General features: G+C 46.0%; 1 protein-coding gene across 4 annotated transcripts; it reads left to right on the top strand.

The window, feature by feature from the left end:
• The first annotated feature begins 61 nt into the window (after nt 1-61).
• Nucleotides 62-26,444, top strand: PMS2 (PMS1 homolog 2, mismatch repair system component). 4 transcript variants are annotated; one of them, XM_031017941.2, is made up of 15 exons: nt 62-251; nt 2,142-2,276; nt 2,918-3,004; nt 3,190-3,292; nt 4,035-4,218; nt 6,592-6,759; nt 7,543-7,640; nt 9,447-9,546; nt 11,208-11,292; nt 12,791-12,946; nt 15,032-15,890; nt 20,183-20,350; nt 22,476-22,576; nt 22,786-22,955; nt 25,760-26,444. In XM_031017941.2, the coding sequence occupies exons 1-15, from the start codon at nt 140-142 to the stop codon at nt 25,895-25,897; spliced, it is 2,664 nt and encodes an 887-aa protein (XP_030873801.2). In that variant the 5' UTR covers nt 62-139; the 3' UTR covers nt 25,898-26,444. The 4 variants fall into 4 exon arrangements, with proteins under 4 accessions (XP_030873801.2, XP_006747167.2, XP_081675419.1 ...); XM_006747104.3 differs by having other exon boundaries at nt 62-244; nt 2,137-2,276; XM_081819293.1 differs by lacking the exons at nt 2,142-2,276; nt 2,918-3,004; nt 3,190-3,292 and having other exon boundaries at nt 62-244.
• The last annotated feature ends 385 nt before the right edge of the window (nt 26,445-26,829 follow it).

A 26,829-nucleotide genomic window follows, 5' to 3' on the forward strand; every position in this document is an offset into this window, starting at 1 on the left:
AGTCCGTGTGGTCTAATTGGCTCGCGCCCTGTGGACGTCACGACCTCGACTTTTTACACAACCAATCGGCAAGAAGGAGGAGTGGGAAGCGCCCGCTGTCCCATCCGGAAGGGGCGGGGCACAGTGTCGGAAGCAGCCAATGGGCGGCAGGAAGCGGAGTCCCCGTGGGAGCGGCGGCAGAAACTGTCCCGAGTCCCGGAGGCGGGTCAGGTTCTGGATCCATGGAGCGGGCCGAAGGGCCGAGGTGAGCGGTGCGTGCAGTGTCCCCTCGCGGTCGCCCTCCCTGAGGCCCACGGCGTTCCAGACCCCGGGAAGGGAGGGGAAGGAGACCGCGGCGCTGGGCGAACCCGCTTGGAGGCCCCGGAGCGGGCCCCTCGGCGCTCCCCGGATCCGCTGGCCTTTGGGGGCGCTTTGCGGTCGGGGTGGGCGGGGAGATCCGTCCCGCTCCCAGGCAGGCTCTGCCCAGACATCTGGACGCGTCCGTGGACTGCAGCCGGAGCACGACATCCCAGGAAACTGAACTCATTTCCTTTCTACCTGGTTTCTTTCTCTTTTTTTTTTTTTTGAAAATTGAGGTTATTTGGGGGAGGCTTCAAGACGCATGCTAATTTGCGTAGCCGCACAGTTTTTAAAAATGCAGAACTTTTGCATCCCCTTGAGTATGTCACTGTTGGCTGGTAACCCAGTTCGGAGGGGCGAATCTCCGGCTAGCGCTGCTGCGTTCAGTGTCAGGTTCCTGAACCCAAATTCGCTGTCCGTGTGTTTAAATGTTTGATCCCCCGTCCTCAAAATAAATATTGGAAGTGGATTTGTGGCCTATGGTGTGTTGCCAAATAAGCAAGTGTCAGAGAAACTTCTTTCCATTTTGTGTTGTCATCTGCAGTTTTCTTATTTAAGAAAAACCTGAGTGAAATTTTTTGCAAGGTAGAACGAAGAGTAAAGATGTTTGTTGCTTATTTTATAAGGGTTTATTGAGGGTCTGCTGTGTGTTAGCAGTTGTGGGAGGCTACCCAAAGATTTCTCTCGCAGGGAGGCTCCTGGGTTCCATTAAACCCACATTACCAATTAAGCCGCTTACAAGAAATTGCTAAATTAATGAACATAAGGAATGCATTTTTGGGATGAGCAGGAGTTTGCCAGGCAGAGGAGGAAGAGGGGAACGGTCTAGACAGACCTGTATAGACAAGTTGCAGTGTCTAAAAGAGCTTGTGATATTCAGGAAACAGTTTGCTGTGACTAGAATATAGGTAGAATTGGTGAACAGAGGATTGGAGAGAATGAGAGAAAAGTAGACTGGGGTCTGGTTTTTCATATGACTAGATTTTCATATAGCAGACAGTGGAATGCTAGTAGATGTTTTTTTTTTCTAAAGTGTATTTTTTTTAGTAATCTCTGCACCCAATATGGGGCTCAAATCCAGGACCCCGAGATCAGGACTCCCATGTTCCTCCAAATGATCTAGCCAGGCACCCCTATGCTAGTAGATTTTTTAAGCAGAGAAGTTATTTGTCCAGGTTTGTGATTTCTAAAGTAACTGGTGGTAGCATGGAGGGTGGTTTGGAATAGGGAGAAAGTAGAAACAAACTGGTTGTATAACCCTTTAAGTAGGTACGGCAAGAACTTTAGGGGTTTTAGCCAAAACAGCAGTTGATAGCCTGGATTTGGAAGGGAGATTCAAAGGCTCCTGTGGAAATAGTTATATAACAGGTACCCAGTTTCTAAGATGGTTTTGATTTTCACATAAACACTGTGTATTTCCTACCATACCCTTGGGTTTTCAAATCAAGTGAGAAGTGTTGCTTTCACTTTTCAGAAGAAGATCCCATTGTTGCCAAAGATTATTGACCCGTAGGTTCAGGGGTACATGTGTTTCCTCCTTGTAGATCCCAGCATAATTAAATTTCTAAATATCCATTGCATTGGAAGTATCTATTCAGAAGATTTTTTTGACAGAAGTGTAAGACTTGTAGGACAACATTTATATTTGTGAATGTAATAGATGGATATGTTAATCTAATAAACGAATGCGTTAGACACATTAACTATTAACAGAGATGAATCATTTCCTGCAGTTAAAACCAGGATGAAAATACATAAATCCATACTCACTTTGTTTCTTGTAACTGGTGTCTTTAGTACAGAACTTGCTAAGGCCATCAAACCTATCGATCGGAAGTCAGTCCATCAGATTTGTTCTGGACAGGTGGTACTCAGTCTAAGTACTGCTGTGAAGGAGTTGGTTGAAAATAGTGTGGATGCCGGGGCCACTGCTATTGGTAAGTTTGGGAGAGTTTTAAGCCACAGGGAACCATCAGTTTATACTCTTTTATTCAAGAAACATTTGTGATTGTAATGAGACAATCAAATGTTGGTATCCTGAGAAATTTTATTTTTTAAACTTAAATTTAGCATCTCTTGGGTACCTAATACTTAGGTGGATAGTAGTAATAATAAAAGCAGTTAACGTTTATCGTGTTCTTACTAATGTGCCACATGGCTATTTTTAAGATGCAGAACAACCTTATGAGATAGGAATTATTGTTGTTGTTATATTTTATCTGTTTTACAAATAAGAAAATGAAGGCACAGGAATTTACTTTTTTTGAGGTTCTACAGCTAGGATAATATTCTGGGAAGTCTGATTCCATAGCCTAATCTCTTTAATGACTATGTTAAAATTACCCTTTTGAAAGAGAGAGAGGAAGGAAGGAAAGAAAATAAAACTATTTTATCTGGGTTAATAAAATGCCAAGAAGACCTTTAAAAAAATGAAATATACCAAATAACAGTAGTACATTGAAGTGAATATAGTTATGGCTCATCTTTGCATCAGGTAAGTTATAAATAAGTACTGTCAGTATAAAGGCTTTTAATGCATCAGTTCTTTGAGAAATTAATATGTTATTAAACTTTTCAGATCTAAGGCTTAGAGACTATGGGGTGGATCTCATTGAAGTTTCAGACAATGGATGTGGGGTAGAAGAAGAAAACTTTGAAGGCTTAAGTAAGTTGGATTTTTCTAATCCTGTTTTAAAATATCTGGGCAAAATGTTTCAAAAACTTTGAGTAACACTGTCTTAGGAAACACAAAATGACTTTTTAAAAACCAGTTACTTTGGTAGGTATTGTGAATATTCAGTGGCATATCACTTGAGACATCTTGGGTCTTACTGTGCACCTCTCTTTCAGCTCTGAAACATCATACTTCTAAGATTCAAGACTTTGCTGACCTAACTCAGGTTGAAACTTTTGGCTTTCGGGGTGAAGCTCTGAGCTCACTTTGTGCACTGAGGTGATACAATATTTTTGTCTACTAACTTGACCCCTTATAAAAATCTCTCTGAAAATGAAAACGTATGGATTAGAGTCATTGCTTATACTTTTCCATCCTGAAATGCCTCAAGCTCTAACTTCCACATTCCGTTTTATCTTACTGCCAATCTACGTGGTAATACTTCTGAAATGTAAGCAATGAAGCGAAGTAAATAGTCTTGTAAAAGAATTGTTGCCCTTGTTAAAGCAGTAACTTCTCAGTGTCAAATAGCACAAAGACTATAAGTTACAGACAGGTCGGTTTTAATTTATTAAAACATTTAGGAAAAAATTTAACCAAAGTTCTTATTATATATAACAGATTCTAAATTTATATGAATAATTATTTATACATTGGAGCTATAATATTTTTTGGATCCTTGTTAAAAATTGTGTTAGAACTGTAGGAATAAAACTGAGAAATACATCTTTATTCGTTAATATGTAAGCTTTGAGATCTTTTGTTTTGCAGTTTATCCAAAAAACAAATATCGAAGCTTTTATCAAAACAGAACATTTACAGAACTCTCTGTCTCACTGTCTGTTAGGTGCGAAGCCTTAGATTCTACGATGACTCCTCACTCATAGAAACTTTCTTGGATGATCTCAGAGGGATCAGCATTTTTTCAGGCGGGGTTTTAGAGAACAGAAGTAAGAAAATGAGCATGTGATGCCCAGCACCTGTGAATTTCTGACCCCGTGGCGCCTGCTCTCTCTCACAGTGATGTGACTATTTCTACCTGCCACACATCGGCGAAGGTCGGGACTCGACTGGTGTTTGATCACAATGGGAAAATTGTCCAGAAAACCCCCCACCCACGACCCAGAGGGACGACTGTCAGTGTGCAGCAGCTATTTTATACACTGCCTGTGCGCCATAAGGAGTTTCAAAGGAATATTAAAAAGGTACAGTAAATCCAGAACTCCAGCTTCCCAGAGCCTTGGTGGTGTAATGTACATACGTAGTAAAAGATCCCCCACATGAAAGTAAACTGAAGTTAACTCCTCAGTGAATTCTCTTCCCTGAATTTTTTTGGGAAGTGCTTAGTTTGCCTTTTCCCACCAAAGACTGAACTTCAGGTTGATTTACTCCCATCAAAGCACATTTATTAAGCGTTCTAACATGGGAATGGGTTCCTTAAGAAGTAACATATTTTAATTTTATCTGTAGTTTTGTTTGTTTTTATTAAAGATTTTATATAGAGAGAGTGTGTGCACATGAGCAGGAGGAGGAGCAGGAGAGGGAGAGAGAGAATCTCGAGCAAACTCTGTGCTGAGTGTGGAGCCCATTGTGGGGCTTGATCTCACAACCCTGAGATCGCAACCTGAGCTGAAATCAGGAGTTGGATACTCAACTGACTGAGCCACCCAGGTGTCCCCTATCTGTAGTCTTTTAATAAGATTATTTTTCTTGGTTTCCTGAAAAATGAATTATTACAACTTTTATGAATTTGAATGAAAATGAAGTAGCTACGTGTTATATAATTGTGCTTAAAACAGTTATAGGGACACCTGTGTGGCTCAGTCGGTTAAGCCTCTGCCTTCGGCTCAGGTCATGATCCTGGGGTCCTGGGATCAAGTCCCCCATCGGGCTCCCTGCTCAGCAGGGAGCCTGCTTCTCCCTCTCCCTGCTGCTCCCCCCTGCTTGTGTTCTGTTTCTCTCTCTGACAAATAAATAAATAAGATATTCTTTAAAAAAGTAGTTAAAAACTGTGCATAAGTGTATATATATGTAATTATACTTCATATAGTTACAGTTTTGTAAAAACAAAGCAACTGGCCTGGGATGTGCGATCATATGTGCTTTTTGCTGTCTTCCTTGTGCTTTTCTGTTTTGTGTATATATATTTTCATAATCAAAAAGTTATTTAAATATATACAGCTAAAAAACTTTCTTGTAAAGCAATTTGAACTGGTTATAACTATGGAATTTCACAAAAATATATATTTACTACAGGTAAAACTTAACATTTTTCTTATTTATTTATTAAAGATTTTTTTTATTTGTCAGAGAGAGAGAGAGAAGCAGGCGGAGGGAGAAGCAGGCTCCTTACTGAGCAAGGAGCCCGATGCGGGACTCGATCCCAGGATCCTGGGATCATGACCTGAGCTGAAGGCAGATGCTTAACCAACTGAGCCACCCAGGCGTCCCTTTCTTTTTTATTTAAAAATGAAAAAAATTTTTGTATAGAAAAAAACTTTTTTTGTACCTCATGGTAAAAAATCAGTGCTTCAGAAATTATAGGAATAAAGAACTCGTACTTACCAGAGATGACCACTGTTGACAGATTGGTCTGTGTCTCTCCAGACTCCTTTTAGTTTCATGTGTTTATAAATCTTGAAAAAAATTTTTTGAGATAAGTTATAATTAACTAGTATAATGAAATCAAGCAATACAGAATATAAAACATTTAAGTAATGTAGAGTTGTATGTGGTAGAAAGTTGATATTGTTTCTGCTGACCTCCCAGAGTTTGGTGTATATCCAAACATGTATACAGATGTATAGAACCTTTATGCGTATGTTTCAATTTTTATCTTAACAATTAGGATCCTACTATATATTGTAGGTATCTTTTTTGGCTGACTCATTACTTTATTCTTTATCATTCTGTTGTGATGTGGGTATCCCATAATTAGCTCCTTGTTGATGGTTGCTTATTATGTTCTTTTTAATTTTTCACAATTATGGATTGTTCCAATGAACATTTTTGTAATATATATTTGATTGTGCCAGTCTTTCTATAAGAATAAAATTCTAGAGGAAGGATCACAAGGCCTAAGGGAATGCACTTTTTGCAGCAGGCATGGGGGTGCCTGGGTGGCTCAGTCAGTTGAGTGTCTGACTCTTGATTTCAGCTCAGGTCATGATCTCAGGGTTGTGGGATCGAGCCCGGTGTCAGGCTCTGTGCTGAGTGGGGAGTCTTCTTGAGATTCTCTCTCTCCCTCTGCTCCTTCCTTTCCCCTATCCCTGCTCACGCTTTCTCTCTCTCTAAAAATAAAAAAAATAAATAAATACAAATGGAAATAAAATTAGAGCAGTGGGCATGGACACCGTGGGCATGAGAGAGGTGTGGCTAGGAACCTAAGCCTATGAGTTCTCTTTTACACCATGTACAGAGATATACGTGGGAGATGATTCATGGCTCATTCTTTCAGGGATAATCTGCCTTAGTTGTGTGCTGATATGAGAACCTTGAGTTGGATGTTTTAACTTGAATCATCTAATTCTTGTAGGGTTAAAGTAACGCGGAGTCTTGCATTTGTGTTTTTTACACAGGAGTACGCCAAAATGGTCCAGGTCTTGCATGCATACTGTATCATTTCGGCAGGCATCCGTGTCAGTTGCAGCAATCAGGTCGGGCAAGGGAAACGGCAGCCGGTGGTATGCAGCAGTGGGAGCTCCAGCATAAAGGAAAATATTGCATCGGTGTTTGGGCAGAAACAGGTAGTGGCGACCAGTTATTTAAGAAACATTTTATTGCTCTCGTGGCTAGAGCAGGTTTCCATTGTCCTTTCCAAAGAATAGAGAATAAAATCCAGTAATTCATTTTCTTTTTTTAAAGATTTTTATTTTTAAGTAAGCTCTACGCCCAACGTGGGGCTTGAACTTACAACCCCGAGATCAAGAGTTGCACACTCCACGGACTGAGCCAGCCAGGCACCCCTAATAATTGATTTTTGAATTAGGTACTTACCGCAAAAATTATTATTATTATTTTTTAAGATTTTATTTATTTATTTGACAGAGAGAGACACAGTGAGAGAGGGAACACAAGCAGGGGGAGAGGGAGAAGGAGGCTTCCCATGGAGTAGGGTGCCCAATGCGGGGCTCGATCCCAGGACCTTGGGATCATGACCTGAGCCAAAGGCAGACGCTTAACGACTGAGCCACCTGGGTGTCCCCACAAAAATTAATGTTGAGAGCTGAAAGATTGTTTTATTTTATTCCAGAGAAGAAAACACTCCTTTTACTCTCCATCTGAAAAAATATGTTGTGGGCAATGTATTGGTTATGGATAAGTACGAGCTCAAGTAGTTCATCTTTCTAATAAAAAAATCACAATTATTCTTATTGCCAAAAGCAGCCGTCGAGACTCTTTGTGCTCTTAATGTGAGTAGCTGACCAGGGAAAGAAAACACAAAAAGCCCTCATTCTGTATCTTCCTTTTTGAAGTTAGGTTCATCCTATTTTTGTTAGGAATTAACTGTGAATCTTGTTTTCTTTTAGCTGCAAAGCCTCATTCCCTTTGTTCAGCTGCCCCCTAGTGACTCCGTTTGTGAAGAGTACGGGCTGAGCCAAGCTGATGCTCTGAATACCCTGTTTCAGTGAGTAGATTTCTGTGGGGGGGAAATTGCAATCAAACGTTTTCTCTGGAGTTTTTTGTTTTTAAAGATAGTGATTTTAAGGCTTATAGTTTCTTTTTAAAAAATTTTTAAATTTATTTTATTTATTTTTTTAAAGGTTTTATTTATTTATTTGAGAGAGAGCGAGAGAGAGCATGAGCAGGGGGGAGAGGGAGAAGCAGAATCCCCACTGAGCAGGGAGCCTGCTGCGGGGCTCCATCCCAGGACCCTGGGATCATGACCTGAGCTGATGGTAGACGCTTAACCGACTGAGCTACCCAGGTGCCCTTTTAAATTTTTTTAAACTTAAATTTAATTTGGTTCTTTTTTTTTTTTTTTAAGTAAACTCTACGCTGCAAGTGGGGCTCAAACTTGCAACCCTGAGATCAAGAGTTACGTGCTCTACTGACTGAGCCTGTCAGGCGCCCCAAGGCTTATAGTTTCTTAGGTTCATTATAAAATTGTAGGCATTGGGCGCCTGGGTGGCTCAGTTGGTTAAGCGACTGCCTTCGGCTCAGGTCATGATCCTGGAGTCCTGGGATCGAGTCCCGCATCGGGCTCCCTGCTTGGCAGGGAGTCTGCTTCTCCCTCTGACCCTCCCCCCTCTCATGCTCTCTCTCTCTCTCGTTCTCTCTCTCAAATAAATAAATAAAATCTTTAAAAAAAAAAAATTGTAGGCATTGTTACTGCTGAGAAAGAGGATTCCTTTCTTTCTTTTCTTTCTTTTTTAAGATTTTATTTATTTGAGAGAGGAGAGAGAGAGCATGAGCGGGGAGGAGATGGAGAGGCAGGCTCCCCATGAGCAGAGAGCCTGATTTGGGGCTCAGTCCAAGGACCCTGGGATCACGATCTGAGCCAAAGGCAGACGCTTAACCAACTGAGCCACCCAGGCGCCCCAGAAAAAGGATTTTTGTAAAGGGGTCTGTTACTTAATTTGTTCAATATTCTGGGTCCCTGGTGCATTTTAGGGAGTTTCCTGTTGAATTCGCCTTTGTCGTAAAGACTATGTTTAGTGACCAGTTAGAATAACTTTTAATTTACGTACATGTTGTGCTTTATGGGGATTTGGCAGAGCATAATAAGAGGCTGTTCCCTTTAGTTCATGCCTTCCACAGCATCTTGTCCAGCATCATTACTTTTACTGTAAGAAAAATTGGCATTTTCCCTACTTGGGATTGGCTGTGGGACAGCCCATGTTGCTCACTCTCCCTCCACTTGCCTGTGACTTACATGCCTAAAATGAAAGGTGGGGACTCACTGTGGACAGTCTGTTCTTACGGAAGTGCGCATATCCCTGAGGTAGTTCACAAGTAGAGTAAGCACTTTCACGACACCTTAGTAGACAGGAGTTTGCTGATGGAGAGCAGATTTTTAAAGGGCAGGGAATGTAGGCAGATATCATGAATACAAGTAGTTGGACTCCCTAGACAGCCAGTGGGATCAGCTGGAAGGTTCCAGAATGTGAGTCTGAGGTGAAACTCATTCCATGCATGGAGGCCAAGAATTTAGTAGGGCAAGTGTGAGAGGAGAGCTGAAGCAAATCCGTTCTGAACCCACTGCATTGCCTGTGGTGGATTTGTTGACCGCAGGAGCTGTAGAACATTCCAGAAGGTCTGTGTTCTTTTTATGATTTATCAGAATGGAACACAGATACACATTAACTGAAATGTTAATACTTAGCACGGTATCCTATTTTTATTTTGTTTTTACTTTAAGAACGTGCTCTCTGATGTGTTACTAACCCTTTTCCTTCTGGAATCCTGCCCTTACTGTATGAACATTGAACAGCATCTCAGGCTTCATCTCTCACTGTGCTCACGGTGTTGGAAGAAGTTCAACAGATAGACAGTTTTTCTTCATCAATGGGCGGCCTTGTGACCCAGCAAAGGTATTTAAAGATTTTTCTGTATTAGTCTTTTCTTTCTGACTTTAACTTTTAATTTTATTTATTATCTAATAAGGTCTCCTGACACAGGCAATTTACATGAAACGTAGGACTTTGACTCAGAAACATGGCTTTAAATTATCTTATTTCAGCCATTTAAAGAAGTCTACTGGGCGCCTGGATGGCTCAGTTGGTTGAGTGACTGCCTTTGACTCAGGTCATAATCCTGGAATCCCAGGATCAAGTCCCGCATCCGGCTCCCTGCTCAGCAGGGAGTCTGCTTCTTCCTCTGACCCTCCCCCCTCTCATGTGCTCTCTCTCTCTCTCTCTCATTCTTTCTTTCAAATAAATAAAAAATTAAAAAATAATAAAGAAGTCTACTATACAGTTGTTTCAATTATGCGTGTGTGTATGTGTATATACATATCGATAACTGACATCTTTATTACCATAGAAATTATCGCTATTTGTAGAAAGTAAACATCTCAGAACATTCACCATCATGTGGACTTTTCAGTCAAGACTGACACACGAGCATATGCTTCGTATTTTCTCCTCTTCTGTCCATTTTTCAGGAAAATTAGGGCCCAGATACCTTCTGCCTCATACTGAAGCTGGTCATCCTGATAGGGTTACATGGGTATTAGTGGTTCAGTTTTTTAAGATTTTATTTATTTATTTGTGAGAGAGAGAGAGCACGAGAGAGAGAACACAAGCAGGGGGAGTGGCAGGCGGAGGGAGAAGCAGGCTTCCCCCTGAGCAGGGAGCCCAGTGCAGGACTCGATCCCGGGACTCTGGGATCATGACCTGAGCTGAAGGCAGATGCTTAACTACTTGAGTCACCCAGGCATCCTAGTGGTTCAGTTTTGATTTTGCATCTTTAGCAACATTGTACCTGAGTGTCACAGGTTCTGATTTCCAGTGATACTTTAAAATGACTTCTAACAGATGTGGTTCAACCTCTGCATTTTCCACTGCATTATAGAAGGTGAGATTTTATAGTTTGTCTCTGACCCCGTTTAATAATCGCATTATAAAGTCATGTAAATACATTTCTGTGTACATTAGCATGTGTTTAATGAGCATTTAAATTGCACCTGCAGCATGTTAACAGCACTGGAGTTAACATAACCAATAGATTAGGCTGCGCCTCTATCTTTTGATATTTCTTCAAAAGCGTCTTTGGATTGGAAAAAGATTCAGGCTTAGGGGTTGGTGATTAAAAATATCCCTTTGAGGGGCACGAGGAAACTTTTTTGGGCAATGGATATATTGATCTTTTTTTTTTTTTTAAAGATTTTATTTATTTATTTGACAGAGAGAGACACAGCGAGAGAGGGAACACAAGCAGGGGGAGTGGGAGAGGGAGAACCAGGCTTCCTGCTGAGCCGGGAGCCCGATGCGGGGCTCGATCCCAGGACCCTGGGACCATGACCTGAGCCGAAGGCAGACGCTTAACTGAGCCACCCAGGCGCCCGTTGATGATCTTGATTATAATCGTACTGACCTTGACTGTAAACTTACCAAAGTGAATACTTCGAATACATGTACTTTATTTATTGCAGGACCACTCTGCCTTGATAAAGCTGTTAAAATACATCCCTCTAGTTAGAACAGCGTGTTGGGGGACAGACATTCTTTTTTAATCTTTGTTTTTTATGTAGGTTTCCAGACTGGTGAACGAGGTCTATCACATGTATAATCGACATCAATATCCATTTGTTGTTCTTAACATTTCTGTTGATTCAGGTAAGTTCCACTGAGCTCTCTGCCACATTGGTGACTTACCCATAAAAGAATAAAGTGAAATTATAAAGCACTGATATGACCGGAAAGAGACTTTTGTAGCAATACTTACTGGCAATGTATTTTTCTTTTCTGTTTTTTTACATACAGACTTTTAATTTTATAGACTAATTTTTTATACAGGCTTTCCTGCTTTCTGCTTGAGACCGGGTTACTTGTATTATCAGAAAAATGTGACTTTTTCCTGGCACCCAAGGGAGAAAGCAAACTAAGTGTTCTCCCTGATTTTAAAAATAATGCATATTTTTCTTCCGATTGGGAAAATTCTAGTTTATTGTTACCTAGTATTTTTTCTAGGCACTTAAGAGATATGTACACGCCTTAAAAAAATAGGTAATGATATATATACCTGCTCATATCCTTTGCAGGGAGAAAATAATTTTGAGTAAGTTTGTATTAAGCTCTTTATCCTTAGACATGAATGTTTTCTTTCTTGTATGTCATTAAAAGTTATTCAGAAACATGATTTTAGTAGCTGCATTCATTGTATTCCAATATACTGATGTATCTTAAACTCTTTATTTAAGATTTATTTATCTGAGAGAGAGAGCGTGCACGTGCATGCACAAGCAGTGGATAAGGGGCAGAAGGAGAGAATATCCAAACAGACTCCCTGCTGAGTGCAGAGCCCGACGCGGGGCTTGATCCCATGACCCTGAGGTCGTGACCTGAGCAGAATCCAGGAGTCAGACGCTTAACCAACTGAGCCAGCAAGTCGCCAGTATCTTAAACTTTTTAATTTTTAGCCTTTTTAAAGCTGTCTTCAGTTTTTAGAAATTTAAATATTATCCTTATAATTAAATTGTTATCTGTAACTTTGGTTATTACTTAAGATACATTTCTAGAACTAGAATTACCGTGTCTGTGACTGATCATGCTGTACTAATTCACTCATCTACCAGTGGTATACTGGGTAGTGTTATCTTTCACCAAATTCAGTGGGTGATAGAAGGACCTCATTTTAGCTTGTAGTTTTCTATCGTATGTTTTCATGTGTTTATTTGCTTTTTTTTTTTGTAAATTACCCATTCGAATACTTGCATATTCCATCCATTTAATAAATGGTTCATCTTTTTCTTGTTTATTTGAAAGAGTTAATTTTATAGTTTATGAATATTAATCTGGACATTGCAATATTTTTAATAGTACTTTCAGGAGGCACCTGGGGGGCTCAGTTGGTTAAGCAGCTGCCTTAGGCTCAGGTCATGATCTTGGGGTCCTGGGATCGAGTCCCGCATCGGGCTCCCTGATCAGCGGAGAGCCTCCTTCTCCCTCTGCCCCTCCTTCTGCTCATTCTCTCTCTCTGTCAAGTAAATAAATAAAATCTTTAAAAAAAATAGTACTTCCTGTAAGTGCAAGTGAAAAAAATAGTAGATGGGGAAATTTCTGTTAAAGGTGATTTTAAACACAAGAAGTATTTTTTTTTTTTTTTTTGCCTTAGAATGTGTTGATATCAATGTCACTCCAGATAAAAGGCAAATTTTACTACAAGAGGAGAAGCTTCTGTTGGCAGTCTTAAAGACATCTTTGGTAGGAATGTTTGACAGCGACGTCAACAAACTCAATGTCTCTCAGCAGCCCTTGTTGGATGTGGAAGGTGAGAGAAATACGGACAGCTTCTTAAACTCACAGCTATTGTGATACTTCCCCTTATTTTTTTCCTGAGGGATAGTTTTTTTTGACACGGAATGAAATCTCCTCTTTAGACAGAGGATGTGTCACACTCGGAAGTGTAGAGCTGCAGACGTGAGGAAATCTGATTAATGAGAGAAATGGCAGGCACGTGGGGCAGATCTGGGGATGTGGTCTCACCAAGACTCACCAAGACTCGTTTCTCTTTAGTAAACACCCCTGCTTCGCTGCAAGCCTTTTGTTCATTTCCAGAGCTCTGAAAAAGCCGATTCTGACCGCCTTTGCCCATTTTCTCATTTCTTTGATGGAGTGGGGAGTTTCTGGGGCCCTCCCTCTGCCACTTGCCCACACGTCACCCCCGTGCCTTCTACGCTGAGTGGCATGTTGGAATGAGCATTGCCACAAAGCTGATCCAATATCTGTAAGAGTAATATGCACAGTTATTATTTCACTGGTCAGACGTGATCAGCCATCTGTTTAAGTAGTTTGATTCTTTTTTATCCAAACCACGTGCAGCCGGGACATCTGAGAGGGGACCAGAGTTGAGGCCCAGATGCCCTCCTTGGCAGAGGGAAGAGTTAGCTGTTACCTCCCCTGATGGCCAGATCTGCTCCTTGGGGTGCATCCTGTCTTCTGTAGGCCAGCCTGCCCCGATCTCCATGTTTGTATGTGCAGAGATGGAGGTGGTGGGTGCCCCTCATTGTGTCCTCCGAAGGGGGGAAGACCAGAGCTGCCGAGGGAGCTGAAACTAGGGTTTGGTGGAAAGCTAAGGTGGCAGATGAGTATTGCTCCCAGGGAGAGGAGATGGTTTGGGGATGAGGCTTTGTAAACGGAAGGTAGAGGAGTTGCTGTAAGTCAGGGGCTTGGGGAGGGGCAGGGATACAGAGCAGCTCTGTCCTCTCGTTCCCTAACATGCCAGGGGTGGGGAGAGGTGGGTTTGGAAGATAGTAGGCAGGCTCTCGTTTTGATAATCCGGGAATAAGGTGGAGGTGAAGCTCCCGAGGGCTGGGGTGGGGCATGAGCACAGAAACTTGGACAGTAAAGTGGCAGAGCTTTGATGTGGACGCCGGGAGCCCCCATCGGCCCTGCTTGCTCTCGGTGTGGGAGTGCTACGGATGTGGGTGTGCGTGGGGATGGGGCGGACGATGGGCAGTTGCATACACATCTTTGTGGAACGGGCTAGGGTGGCATCTCTGAGCCCACTCACAAACACTTTGCCAGAGGCTACCCTATAAAGATAACCTGCTCAGAACATTGGGGCATCCTGAGGCACGGTTGAACCAATGTCCCTTTTCAGCCATTTAACTGAATACAGAAACACACATAAGTGTGTGAGCCCTGAGGTCAAGAAATAGCACCCCTAAACCACCCTGGGACCCCTTTTCTTACACTGCCCCCCCCCCCCCCCGGTGGTGACCGTTTTCCTGACTTCTGACACCACAGATTCGTTCTACCTGCTTCTAATTTGAAGCCACCTAGTATGTGGGCTTTTTTGGGATTTGTTTCAGTGTTTCGTATGACTCGGCCGTGTCACATGGGGCACCTGATGTGTCCCCTCTCTTTGCTGTGCAGCATTCCCTTGTATTTACATGCCGTGGTTTGTTTGTGGACAGTTGGGTCGTTTCCTGGATTGGGCTGTCGTGACTCAAACAGCCAAGAACTTCCCCGTCTGTGGCTTCGGCGGGCGTGGGTGCCTTTTCCAATGGGAGCCGCAGTGCCGTCCCGCTTAGATTCAGGAGCTCCCCCCGGAGGGTTTTCCAAAGCCATCCTACCAATTTCACTACCCCCAGCAGCATGTAGACACTCCTTTTGATCCTCGCCCTTGTGAACTTCTGTCATGTCTTAAGTTTTTACCCGCGCTGGTGAGTATAGGTAGCGTCCCGCTGTGGTTTTAACTCGTGTGCCCTTTATGACGAACGTGGAACCGTTTTCATATGTTTGATCAGCCATTTGGATCCCTGCTTTTGTGAAGTGACTGTTCAAGTGGAAACACCCTGATTCCATTTCCGTGTAGCCCCTGATACTCTTCTCTGTTCGTTTATCTACTCAGGTCACGTAGTAAAAACGCACTCTGCAGAAATGGGCAAGCCTCAGCCAGCAAAGCCGGATAGTCCCACTTTGTCAAGGACCAGAGGAGAAGAGAAAAGGGCAGTGACCATTTCCAGACTGAGAGAGACCTTTTCTCTTCGGCAGACAACGGAGGACAGGCCCGAGGGCCCGAAGAGCCCTGAACCAAGGCGGGTTTCCCCAAGACGGAAGAGACACGAACAGCTTCCCGGCACTTCAGGCTCCCTCTGCGCCCGGAGGCCCATCCCTGGCACAGACTCGCGCGGCCCCCAGGAGGAGATGATGTGTTCAGATAAGGGCCCCTGTGACCGCAGGGACAGAGGGGACACGGAGCAGGACTCGGGGCATAGCCACCCATCAGCCAGCCCAGAGGAAGGGCTCGGCACCCCAGAAGTGGGAGGTCACGCCAGCAAGGAGTTTTCCCAAGGAAGTGTGGAGTCTCGGGAGGAGTCACCTGAGACTGACCGTCGCTCTGCAGACCCCGAAGGCCATCTCGACCAAGAGGATGGCAGTCGGACACGTAGAGTCTTGCCTCAGCCCGCCGACGTGTCCTCCTCAAACACAAAGCGTTTTAAGAAAGATGGAGTCCCTTTCAGTTCTGATGCCCACCAAGGGTTGGTGAAGACTCAGACCTTGTCAGCATCTCAGGTTGACGTGGCTGTTAAAATCCATAAGAAAATAGTGCCCCTGGCCTTTTCTATGCGCTCTTTAGCTCAACGAATAAAGCAGTTGCAGCACCAAGAACAGCGAAGAGAAGGCACACAGAATTGTAGGAAGTTCAGGGCCAAGATTTGCCCGGGAGAAAACCAGGCCGCAGAGGAAGAACTCAGAAAGGAGATAAGGTAAAGTTCTTCCTTAGGAGGATTTGTGCTCGTGACCGTGAGCTGTGGCAGGGGACAGGCTGATCCTTCCAAAGGCTCTGCTTTTGCTCCCCTGGGTGTCTTCTGCTCCGCCCGCCTCTCCTCTCCTGACTTAGGGCACGGGTGTGGCCCTCCTCGGCTCCAGGGTCTGGTCCTCTGGCTGCCGGACAGACGGACCTGCCTGAGGGCCTTCCCTGCACCACAGACCTGGCACATCCCCACCTCAGACCTGCCCGAGCTCCTCTCTCTTCCTCTCCCGGCCCCCTTTCTCTCTGCCTTCTCAGTGTTCCTTCTTGAAGATTCTAATTTTGGAGTCCCGTCTCCACTCCACGGATTGGTCATTAATTAGCCTCACTGGTGCATCCTTGGTGATGCTTTTTCCATTCACCTCCTTTTTGTTGCCTCTCATGCATGGCAAATTAATTTTCTTTAAAGAACTCTTTCTCTGTGAAACCTTTCAAGAATCGTTTCCCTAGATTTTCTTTGCACATCCTTTCCATCAGTCAAAGTTCATCAGTGCTTCCTTGACCCCCACCCCATTCCTCTTTGTGAAGGTTTCCAGCTCACAGCAACTCCTCCCTGCACTGAATTCATGGTGGTTTTCGGAGACATTGCTATTTCTTGTTATTGATTTATTTTTAAAATAATTTTATTTTATTTATTTATTATTTTTTAAAAGTTTTATTTGTTTGTCAGAGAGAGAGCACATGTGTGTGCATGCACACAAACGGGGAGCGGCAGGCAGAGGGAGAAGCAGGCTCCCTGCTCAGCAGGGACTTGATCCCAGGACTCCGGGATCATGACCTGAGCTGAAGGCAGATGCTTAACCGACTGAACCAACCAGGCATCCCCCATTATTGATTGATTACCAGAAACTGTAATGCATTGTCAAACTTGTGATTTCCAGAGGATTGCCTCCGGTAAGGCTAAGTAACAAAGGGAGTCAATTTAAAGAAAACTATTAATACTGATAGTAGAAAATACTCATCACCACCACTTTGCTGAGAATAATTATATACAACGTTGTGACTTCTAAAAATGATGAATTCTCTTGAAATATTTAACTTTTATCTTTTTAAATGTTGTATGTGTTTTGTCTGAGCAGGTACTGACTTGTGCTGTGACCTGTACAGAGTGCATTGACGCATCCTGCGTTTGCACTTTTAGTCTGGACCACTAGGCTTTGCTTAATTTTGACGATCAATTCTTCAACAGCAACCATTATATTATATTCCCTCGATATCCACAGTGCCTAGCTTACATTGAGAAGGGTTTTCAGGAAATAGTTCCTTTAACGCGTGTGTGATTAATGGAGGTGAACCTCTTCGGGTGGGCTCTGGGGCCTCTGAACCCTGAGGCATGCCGTGATGAGCCAGGCTCCTTGCTCACGCACACGCATGATCGTGGAACACGTGCTTGATGGGGAAAGACCTGGAAGGTGCCCAAAACGAAAACTAATTATACTTTCCCTTTGGATTCTTTTAGTCCTCTCAGTGAGTGAAATCAACTGTAATTTTTAAAAATAGTGATTTTTTTAAAGATTTTGTTTGTTTGGGCGCCTGGGTGGCTCAGTTGGTTGAGCGACTGCCTTCGGCTCAGGTCATGATCCTGGAGTCCCTGGATCGAGTCCCGCATCGGGCTCCCTGCTCGGCGAGGAGCCTGCTTCTCCCTCTAACCCTCCCCCATCTCATGTACTCTCTCTCTCTCATTCTCGCTCTCTCAAATAAATAAATAAATAAAATCTTTAAAAAAAAAAAAGATTTTGTTTGAGAGAGAGCAAGCATGAGCAGGGGGAGAGGCAGAGGAAGGACAAGCAGACTCCCTGCTGAGATCATGACCTGAGCCAAAGGCGGATGCTTAACCAACTGAGCCACCCAGGCGCCCCTAAAAATAGTGATTTTAAATCAACAAATATTCATCAATCACCTGTCGTCATGGTTCTGGAATTTGGGTGCACATAACAATCGATGAGGAAGCTTGTTCGAAAAGCAGAACCTATGGCCAGCCTCAGGAGATTCTGCTTAGTAGATCTGGTAGATCGTGGGCGTGGGGCCCAGGAATCTGCATTTTGACAGGTACCCCAGTTGGTCACTTGGAGAACCCTGATCCACAGTGGGCCCAGCATTTGCTTCTGGCCTTCAGTGCACGGCTGCTGGATCGCCTCTTGGTTCTGAGCTGTGGTTCTGCCGAAGACTTTTTCCTGAGACACATTCCGAGTGAAAGATTAGGCAGGAATTGAAGGTACTGTGGTTGTGTTTACTAGCTTTTGTGTTTATATTTTGAGTTATTACTAAATACATCAAGTCGTAAAGTTTTGCTATGTTTTAGTTCATGTTTTAGATACACCTACAAAGACAGAGTGCCTGAGTCATCGGGTCGGTACAGGTTCTTCCCGTGGGGAATCTACCTGGGGAGCCAGAGCACAGAATCAGAGCCAGGGAGTAGGCTTTGTGCCACTTACCCGTGTGTTGCCTCTCAGCTCAAATCCACTGTACTTTGCCCTACTTTGCAACCCTGGCGCCTGGACCTTGTAAGCCTTCTTCCCTGGGGCGCTGCCAGGCTTTGTCAGTAGGGGGCGCTGGAGGGACACCGCAAGACACTGCCCGAGCCCGGCTTCTCTCCTTGCTTCTTGGTGGCCCTTGTCTTTTCCTCCTACAAGGCAGCTGCCAGCAGCAGGCCCAGCCTTGCTCACTCTCTTGCTGCAGCAGACCTAGCGGACTTATTTTTATCCAGTGGGCTGCAGGTCTGAAGCTCAGCCGGGAAGGGGGAGGGGTGCTCTTGCAGGAGTTCCTTCTTTGGACGCACTCCCTCATTCCCGGAGGTGGGAGCTGCCTCCTGCGTTTGCTACTCCTGTGTTTCTTAGCTAAGTAGTTAATCACCTTATACTAGTTTCCAGTACCTTGTGATTTTTCCCTGTTCAAGTCACGGGTGTGGCTATTGTGTCTTGTGGACTCTGACATGGAATCACTACCAGGAATGGTCCCAGGAGACACACCCTCAAAGACAGCGTTTGGGGATTGGTTTGGTCCTGCCCTTGAACTTGAGCCCCGTGCTCGGCTCCTTGCCAATAGGAAATGGGAGGTTAGTAACCCGTGGCCCACGGAGGCGTCACTGTTCGACTCTCACCCGTGGTTGACCGGTGAGGCACCCACCCGAGCAGGTCCCACAGGGGCCCAGGTGGCTTCTGTGCTGTGGGAGGGGCCTCCTCGCTGGAGCGCTTACAGAAAGAAGGGACTGTCTCAGGACCGTCTGAGAACCAGCATGCTTCGGCGGCAGCTCTGACAGAGTCTCATGGCCTGTGGCCACAGGGCCGATGCTCATGAGTTGTGTGGGGTGGAGAATGGCAATGTCAGTGTCTCCCATGGAGATCGGTCGTGCTGTCTGTCTCCCATCTGCACTGACGCCCGCAGTCACTCACGGAGTTAGACTTCGGAGCCACCCACCAAACGACCCGTTGGTGAGCTTGGCAGGTATCAGAACAATTGCTACCCAGGATTGGTAAACAGTTTTATACACTGCTGGTGGGAGTGCAAACTTCTGTAGGTCTATCAAAGTAAAAAAAATGTACGTCCACATCTAGGGATTTATCGTATAGAAATGCCCCCAGAATAGTGCGGATTTATGTCCATGAACGTTTGTTCCAGTGTTTTTTTGTATTACTTGAAATGGAAACAGCTGGAATGTCCTTTAGTAGGGAATTTGTCAGACAAATTATGGTACATGCGCACAGTGAGTTCCTGTACGCCACTGAAAAGAACGAAGGAGATCTATCCATGTGGGTCTGAGAAAGCACCTAAGATGCGTCGTTAAATGATGGCAGTAGAACAGCATGAAGAATTAGGATTCCATTTTTGTATGTTTAAAACAACACGTAGACAAAGGTCTGGGAGGTTGTGTGCCAAATGAACAGTCGTAACTAATATATCTCTGGGGAGCTGGATGAATAACTAATGTTATCTTTAGAAAGTGGCATTATCAGGGGTCCTGGGGTGGCTCAGTCGGTTAAGCGTCTGCCTTCAGCTCGGGTCATGATCTCAGGGTCCTGGGATCAAGCCCCACCTTGTCGGGCTCCCTGCTCAGCAGGGAGTCTGCTTTTCCTCTCCCTTTGCCCCTCACCTCGCTTGTGTGTCCTCTCTCTCTCAAACAAAATCTTAAGGGAATCATTAGGAACTTCCTCTGTTTTATGTTTTTGTATTGTTTGTTTTGTATTACAGTCTATGAAAAGTAATCTTTTAAAATTGTAATATCTCATAATGAACATTTTCTACATGCAGTAAAACGATGTTCGCGGAAATGGAGATCATTGGTCAGTTTAACCTGGGATTTATAATCACCAAACTGAATGCAGACATCTTCATAGTGGACCAGCACGCTACAGACGAGAAGTACAACTTTGAGATGCTGCAGCAACACACTGCCCTCCAGGGTCAGAGGCTCATAGCGTAAGTTCGTTCTGCTGTTCAGAATTCTCCGTGTTGTCTTCACACCTAAAGTTTAAAACCTAAGAGCTCATATGTGTGTGTGTCTCTGTTTTTTAGCCACAAGCATCCCTATGGCAGATTTTTATACTTTTTACATAATAACGGTCATAGCTGCCGTTTACTGAGTGCTCGTTAGGTGCCAGGCACTGTTGAAACGCATTTACACGCACTAACTCATTTAATCCTCCCAGACCTACGAGGTGGCTGCTCTTCCCACCATCACTTCACAGGTGATCACACGGAGGCGCGCAAACAGCGGTTAGGTAACTTCCCCAAGTTCATACAGCTAATGTGTCATTTTTTTTTTTTTAAGATTTTATTTATTTATTTGACAGAGAGAGAGAGACAGCGAGAGAGGGAACACAAGCAGGGGGAGCGGGAGAGGGAGAAGCAGGCTTCCCGCCGAGCAGGGAGCCCGATGTGGGGCTCGATCCCAGGACCCTGGGATCCTGACCTGAGCCGAAGGCAGATGTTTAACTGACTGAGCCACCCAGGCACCCCATTATGTGTTAATTATCAAGCCTTTTGCCTTTTCTGGTTGGCCAGAAAAATCATCTTGATGAAGGGCAATTTATGGTATGTCATGTGTGCCGAAAGGCGGCCAGCCTGTGTGTCAGTCCTCAGCTCAAGTCCCCTGATTAGTCACTGCAGAATTTGGTATTTCTCCTTTGCCAAACTGCCCGTTTTACACCGACCGCTTTACAAGGTGGTAGGGTGTATCATGTAAACCAGAAGTCCTTAAGCCAAGTTAGAAGAAGAGGTCCTGAATTTTTATTTGGGAAATTCAGTCATGTAGAGAAATACACTCAGATCCCAACAGGAGTAGATTCTGGCGTGAAGAAATGTTCAACTACAACAGTCAGCAGGGAAAATACACTGAGTTTACGGAGTACTCCATTTCCTATGGAGTGGATGAATTGTTTATTTTCAGCAGGTGTAAATGGTAACAATAAAGACATTCAATAAGCTACTTTATCAGGGCGCCTGGGTGGCGTAGTCGGTTAAGTGTCTGACTCTTGGTTTTGGCTTGGGTCATGATCTCAGGGTTGTAAGATCGAGCCCAGAATAGAGCTCCGCGCTCATCAGGGAGTCTGCTTAAAGATTCTCTCCCTCTGCCCCTCCCCCCACTCATGCTTTCTAAGATAGGTAAATAAAATCTTTAAAAAAATAAGCTAGTTTATCATATTGAATTATTTCTGCCTTTTTCATAGAGGTCTTTTATTTTTCAGCCATTTTACATAAATAATGTCTCGTTCATGGCATTTCAGGTTGATTCAGGTAATCACAGGCCACTCGGGGTTCCAGGTGGGCCATATTTCAAGGACAAAGATCATAGGTCCATCCTTTCCTACCAGGCCCTGCATGGTCTGGCCCTCCCTACACCCTCACCTCCTCGTTCTCCATGCTCAAGGAGACACCTCAGGACACCTTCCCTGACCCCTGTCTCTAGGTTGGTCTCACTTCTCTGTGCTCTTATGGACTGGGTGTCCCTTCCTCCTGATTGGCTGCGTGCTTTGTAATTATAGTTTGACTGCTTGATCAATGGCATTCTTCCCCACTGGTCTCTTACTCATGAGAGCGGAGACCTGGCCATCCTATCTCCTGCCCTTATCAGTCTGTCTCATTAAGGGCTCGGTGATTCCAGGAGGACAGGTGGACGGATTGCCCAGCAGACAGATGGAGAGAGGAATATTGCAGGCTCGGAAGGGGCAGGATAGCAAACAAATGCTCTTTATTCTGCTTTCAGAGGCCTGTAACATAGCGCGGGAGGGAAAATGACATCTTCATGTTCTCCCGTTATCTTTAAGGAGCGGATTGAGAGAAGCCTGGGGTCATGGGGGTGGGGTAGCAGACTGAGGAAAGCCAGCTGCTTTTGTGGTCATTTTAACTTTAATAAAAGAAGATGAAAGGGCAATTCTCAGGCAGTTATGTGACCGGAAAGGCACGTAGCTCAAGAAAGTGTTGCTACTCATGTTGCTCTGAAAGGAATTCAGAGAAGCACGTACTGGTTCGGTTTCCCTTCTGCTTTATAGGTAAAGGTTTGACTTCAAAACTGGGTTTGAATCTCTTCTCTCTGTTCTTTCAGACCCCAGACTCTCAACTTAACGGCTGTCAATGAAGCTGTTCTCATAGAAAACCTGGAAATATTCCGAAAGAACGGCTTTGATTTTGTTATCGACGAAGGGGGTGAGTTATTAGGACTACGAGGTGCGTCCTGTCAGCACCGGGAACAGTCTTTGAGGTTCTGTAGATCAGTGTATTTCATCAGAGATGGACACGGTTCCCCTGGAAAGCGTGTTGCTGCTTTCCCCTCTCCCGGCGTCCGTGGTCACGAAGCACTGGAGGGACACGTGCACTTCAAATAACCGCGTCTTCTCCTAATCTTATTCTTTTAGCTCCAGTCACTGAAAGAGCTAAATTGATTTCTTTGCCAACTAGTAAAAACTGGACCTTCGGACCCCAGGACATCGACGAGCTGATCTTTATGCTGAGCGACAGTCCTGGGGTTATGTGCCGGCCTTCCCGAGTCAGGCAGATGTTTGCCTCCAGAGCCTGTCGGAAGTCCGTAAGTAAAGAACGCTCGTCTGCCGGCACAGTGGCTGGGACTGCCCTGGGTCGCCGTATGGAACACAGCCACGAGCCTCTAAGCACGTGTGTCCCGGAAGCCGGGGTCGGCGCTGTCTCTGACCTCTGACCCGTAACTGCAAGCAGCATGCTCTGATAGAGCTTTCTAGGCCCATGGTCTGTCTGTGGATGGGGAGGAACATGGGCGGATGAGTGTTGCTCCTGCCGGCCCGAAAGGCCGCCGCACGGGGCTTTGCGAGTCCTTCCGTCGGCGGCGGGCACCTCATCGGGCGCCCTGTTGCACCGCGCGGCTCAGGCTGTCCCAGAGGGTGGTGGCAGCGGTGGGTGATCAGCCTGATGTCCAAGTAGGTGCATCTGGATCACTGGCCCCGGGCGCGGCCAGGACGCTGTCCCTTCATCAGATGCTCCCTGAGCCCCGGCTGTGCGGCCTGTCCTGTCCATGTGCCGGGGACACAGGTGACAAGAAGGATGAGGTCCTCGCCCTTGCGGAGCTTATAGTTTAGTGGGGAGGAAAAGATGTAAGCAAAAATAATGACGACCTCCAACACCAATAGGTTCAGGAAAGAAGAACAGCGTGGGGCTGGGGAGTGGCCATGGAAACCCAGGCGAGCCGTCGAGGTGGCAGCCAGGGAAGGGCTGTCCGAGGAGGGGGCATCTGAGCTGATGCCTGGAAGGGGACATGGAGCCCCTTGGGGATGAGCCCTCCTAACAGAGGAAACAGCAAGTGCGAAGACGGGGAGGTGGTCGGATGGGGGTGTTTGAACCCAGCCCGAGGCTGCCCGTGTGATGGGAGCGGGGCCAGGATGTGAGCGCAGCGGCGTCTGGGGCCCCCCAACATGGGGTCTGGCGGTCCTGGTGGGCCCCTGGGAGCTCGCACTGCACGGAGGCTGTGATGACCGAGGGCGGGCCGTTGCAACAGGGCGCCCGGTGAGGTGCCCGCCGCCGACAGAAGGACTTGCAAAGCCGTTGCTAGAGCGGAGAGAGGGCGGCGGGGAAAGCAGCGGCTTGCTCACTTTTGGGGGCCGGGTGGCCTAAAAGCTGTGTTGTATCTGAGGCCCCGTCAGGCTGTAACTGGACGTGGTCTGAAAGCGGTCAGATTAATGAATCAGAGCTCAGGGCAGTGTCAGTGCCGGAGGGAAAACTCGGGGCACTTTACAACCTTGGGGTTGGATGACGTTACTCCAGGGAGCAGGGTACTTAGAGCAGAGAGCGGGGGCCCGGATCTGCCTTTCAGCTGCGGGGCTTTGTTCGATGAAGTGCCCTGATCCTGGGGTGAGTGGGAGGCCGCGCACATGGGCCTGTGCTAACAGCCAGGCATCTTAGAACCCTGTCTCAACGTGCCTCAGAGCTCCCTCTGCGCCCCGGCAGGCCCTTGGTGCTGCAGCTCTTCCTCGTCCCGTGTGCTGAGCCTTGTGGGCTCCCCTCTGCCGCACCCCAAGGGGCCCGAGCTCCGTCCTGCCGGCCCTTCAGCCCTGTCTGCTTGCTCAGCTCCAACCACACGGGCCACCTTCCAGGTCCGTGGCCGCTCCAGCCTTCCTCCCGTCTCACCTCCCTCCTTCACGGTCCTGGTTCCCCCCTGTCCTCGGCTCCCCCTGAGCACCCCTCTGAAGCAGCCTCTCCCAGGCCCTCGGGCACAGCCCCCTGCGTGATAGTTGCCTGTTTCTCTCCAACGTGGCAGAGCCCTGCTGCGTATCCTACCTCTGCGGCAGTGCGTGGCACGTGGAAGAAGGAAGAGGACGCATAGGCTCAGGCTTGTCGCCTCTCACCATCTCTTCTTGTTTCTCAGGGGCTCAGTTTCTCTGTGTTTGCGTGGACCCCGCTCATCACCACGTATATGTCAGGTAGAGAAATGTGCTGTGGAGAAAAGCAGGGTGAGGGCCACAGAGGGACAGACGGGGAGCTCCTGAGAGGAGTCAGGGACAGAAGCCTGAAGGGAGGGGCAGTGAGACATGCAAGTATCTGGGGATGGAGTCTCCTGGGCAGAGGGCATAGCCGGTGCCAAGGTCCTGGGGCAGGTGCTTGTGGAGTCCATCTGTAAGAGATGGACTGCTGGAGTGGGGGCAGGGAGGGATGCGTGCTTGCAGGTGCAGGCACTAAGGCCAGGGAGGGCCAAATCGGGTGATGCATGGGGGCTCTTATCCAGGTGAGAGGCAAGAGCTGAGAAGGTGAGCCATGTATGTGATCTGACGTGCCTTTTTTTTTTTTTAAAGATAGGGGCGCCTGGGTGGCTCAGTCGTTAAGTGTCTGCCTTTGGCTCAGGCCATGATCCCGGGGTCCTGGGATCGAGTCCCATGTCCGGCTTCCTGCTCAGCGGGAAGCCTGCTTCTCCCTCTGCTGCTTCCCCTGCTTGTGTTCCCTCTCTCGCTTTCTCTCTCTCTTTCTCTCAAATAAATAAAATCTTTAAAAAAAATAAAAAATAAAAGGAATTGCTGGCTGCTGAGTGGAGAACGGCTGGAAGGGGGCTGCAGGGAGGCCTGTTAGGAGGTCCTGCGGTCTCCAAGGTGACAGGTCGGGGCAGTGGGTCAGAGGCCATGGTGGAGCCGCCGAGACTGGTGGGATCCTGGGCAGGTTTGGTGGGCGTCTCCAGCCGAGGTCTGCTGCTGTGCAGGAGTCACCGAGGGGCTGGATTTCCCAAAAAGGTGGGGGCCTGAGATGGAAGAGGGTAGGTAAAGTTCCTTGGAGGAAGATTTCTCGGGGAATGTTGTTGAGTTGTAATCTTGTCCATCTTTGTTTCAGAGAAAAATGAAAACCAATAAACTTTATTTTGCTGTGTCTCCTATTCAGGTGATGATTGGAACTGCTCTTAACACAAGCGAGATGAAGAAACTCATTACCCACATGGGTGAGATGGACCATCCCTGGAACTGTCCCCACGGAAGGCCGACCATGAGACACATTGCCAACCTGGATGTCATTTCTTAAAGCTGACAATGCTTCTCATTTTATAGAACTACACATTTTATTGCAGATTTTTCTGTTTCCAAAAGCAGAGTTTTTAACTAGTCACTTCTTGTTTGCAAATGAACCTGCTGTTTTAAAAAAAATGACCAGATCCTTAGAAGTGATCTTGAGAACCTTTTCAAACCACATGGAGCATTGCTTGCGACGTTTTTTGTTCTGCACTTGAATGTGTGCACGTGTACAAGCAAGAGCACGTCCCAGAAATAGGAAGAACGCCTCGAAAGTCACTGAGGCCTCTGCTCAGCGGCCTGAGCTATTTTAGTCTGCCCCTTTCGGCCTGTAATATGATTAAATTCATAATGGTTTAATTTCATAAAATCATGGTCCTTTTGGATTAGTGGCTGTCAATCCTAACGCACATTAAATTAAAAAAAAAAGTAACAAAACCCAACCGGAAGAAAATGGCCCAGGTGGGGCCTGGGGTCACTATTTTTCAATGAGCCCCGGTGCAGCCTGGGTGGCAAAGCGCTGTCGTAGGCAAGGGGAAATAAAAGGTTGATTTTTCTCTCACCTTAATGTTGCGATTTCCTTTCCTTGGGGCATGGATTGCAGGGTATTCTTGTTACTGGCCCTCCGTGGTACTGGAGAGAGCAGAAACTGTTGTCAAATAGTTTTTCATGGAATCTCGTCCCGTTTGAACCCAGCCAGAGACGGAGGTCAGAGTACCCTCTGGGGGCCCAGAAGGCTGTTGGTGTACGGTGACCAGTGTGGACCAGCCGCCCTGTGCTCACCCACCCTCCCAGCTTCCGTTTGCAAACGTAGAATTTTTCAGATGTCATGAGACAATCAAGTAATCACTGTCATGTGTCAAACACTGCAGCTGTGCCCTTCTGCAGGCTCTCATTTGATAATTGCAGGAACTCTGCAAATTGGGGTCTGGTAGGCACCACCTC

The sequence above is a fragment of the Leptonychotes weddellii genome, chromosome 5 (genome assembly GCF_054177405.1).
Source record: "Leptonychotes weddellii isolate Sample4059 chromosome 5, ASM5417740v2, whole genome shotgun sequence".
NCBI classification, from domain to species: Eukaryota; Metazoa; Chordata; class Mammalia; order Carnivora; family Phocidae; genus Leptonychotes; species Leptonychotes weddellii.

Coding starts and splice junctions, on each gene's coding strand:
- PMS2 (XM_031017941.2), top strand. CDS start 140: ATGGGCGGCAGGAAGCGGAGTCCCCGTGGGAGCGGCGGCAGAAACTGT. Junction 3,293..4,034: donor AGCTCACTTTGTGCACTGAG/GTGATACAATAT, acceptor TCTCTCTCACAG/TGATGTGACTATTTCTACCT. Junction 22,956..25,759: donor CCAGAGCCTGTCGGAAGTCC/GTAAGTAAAGAA, acceptor TCTCCTATTCAG/GTGATGATTGGAACTGCTCT.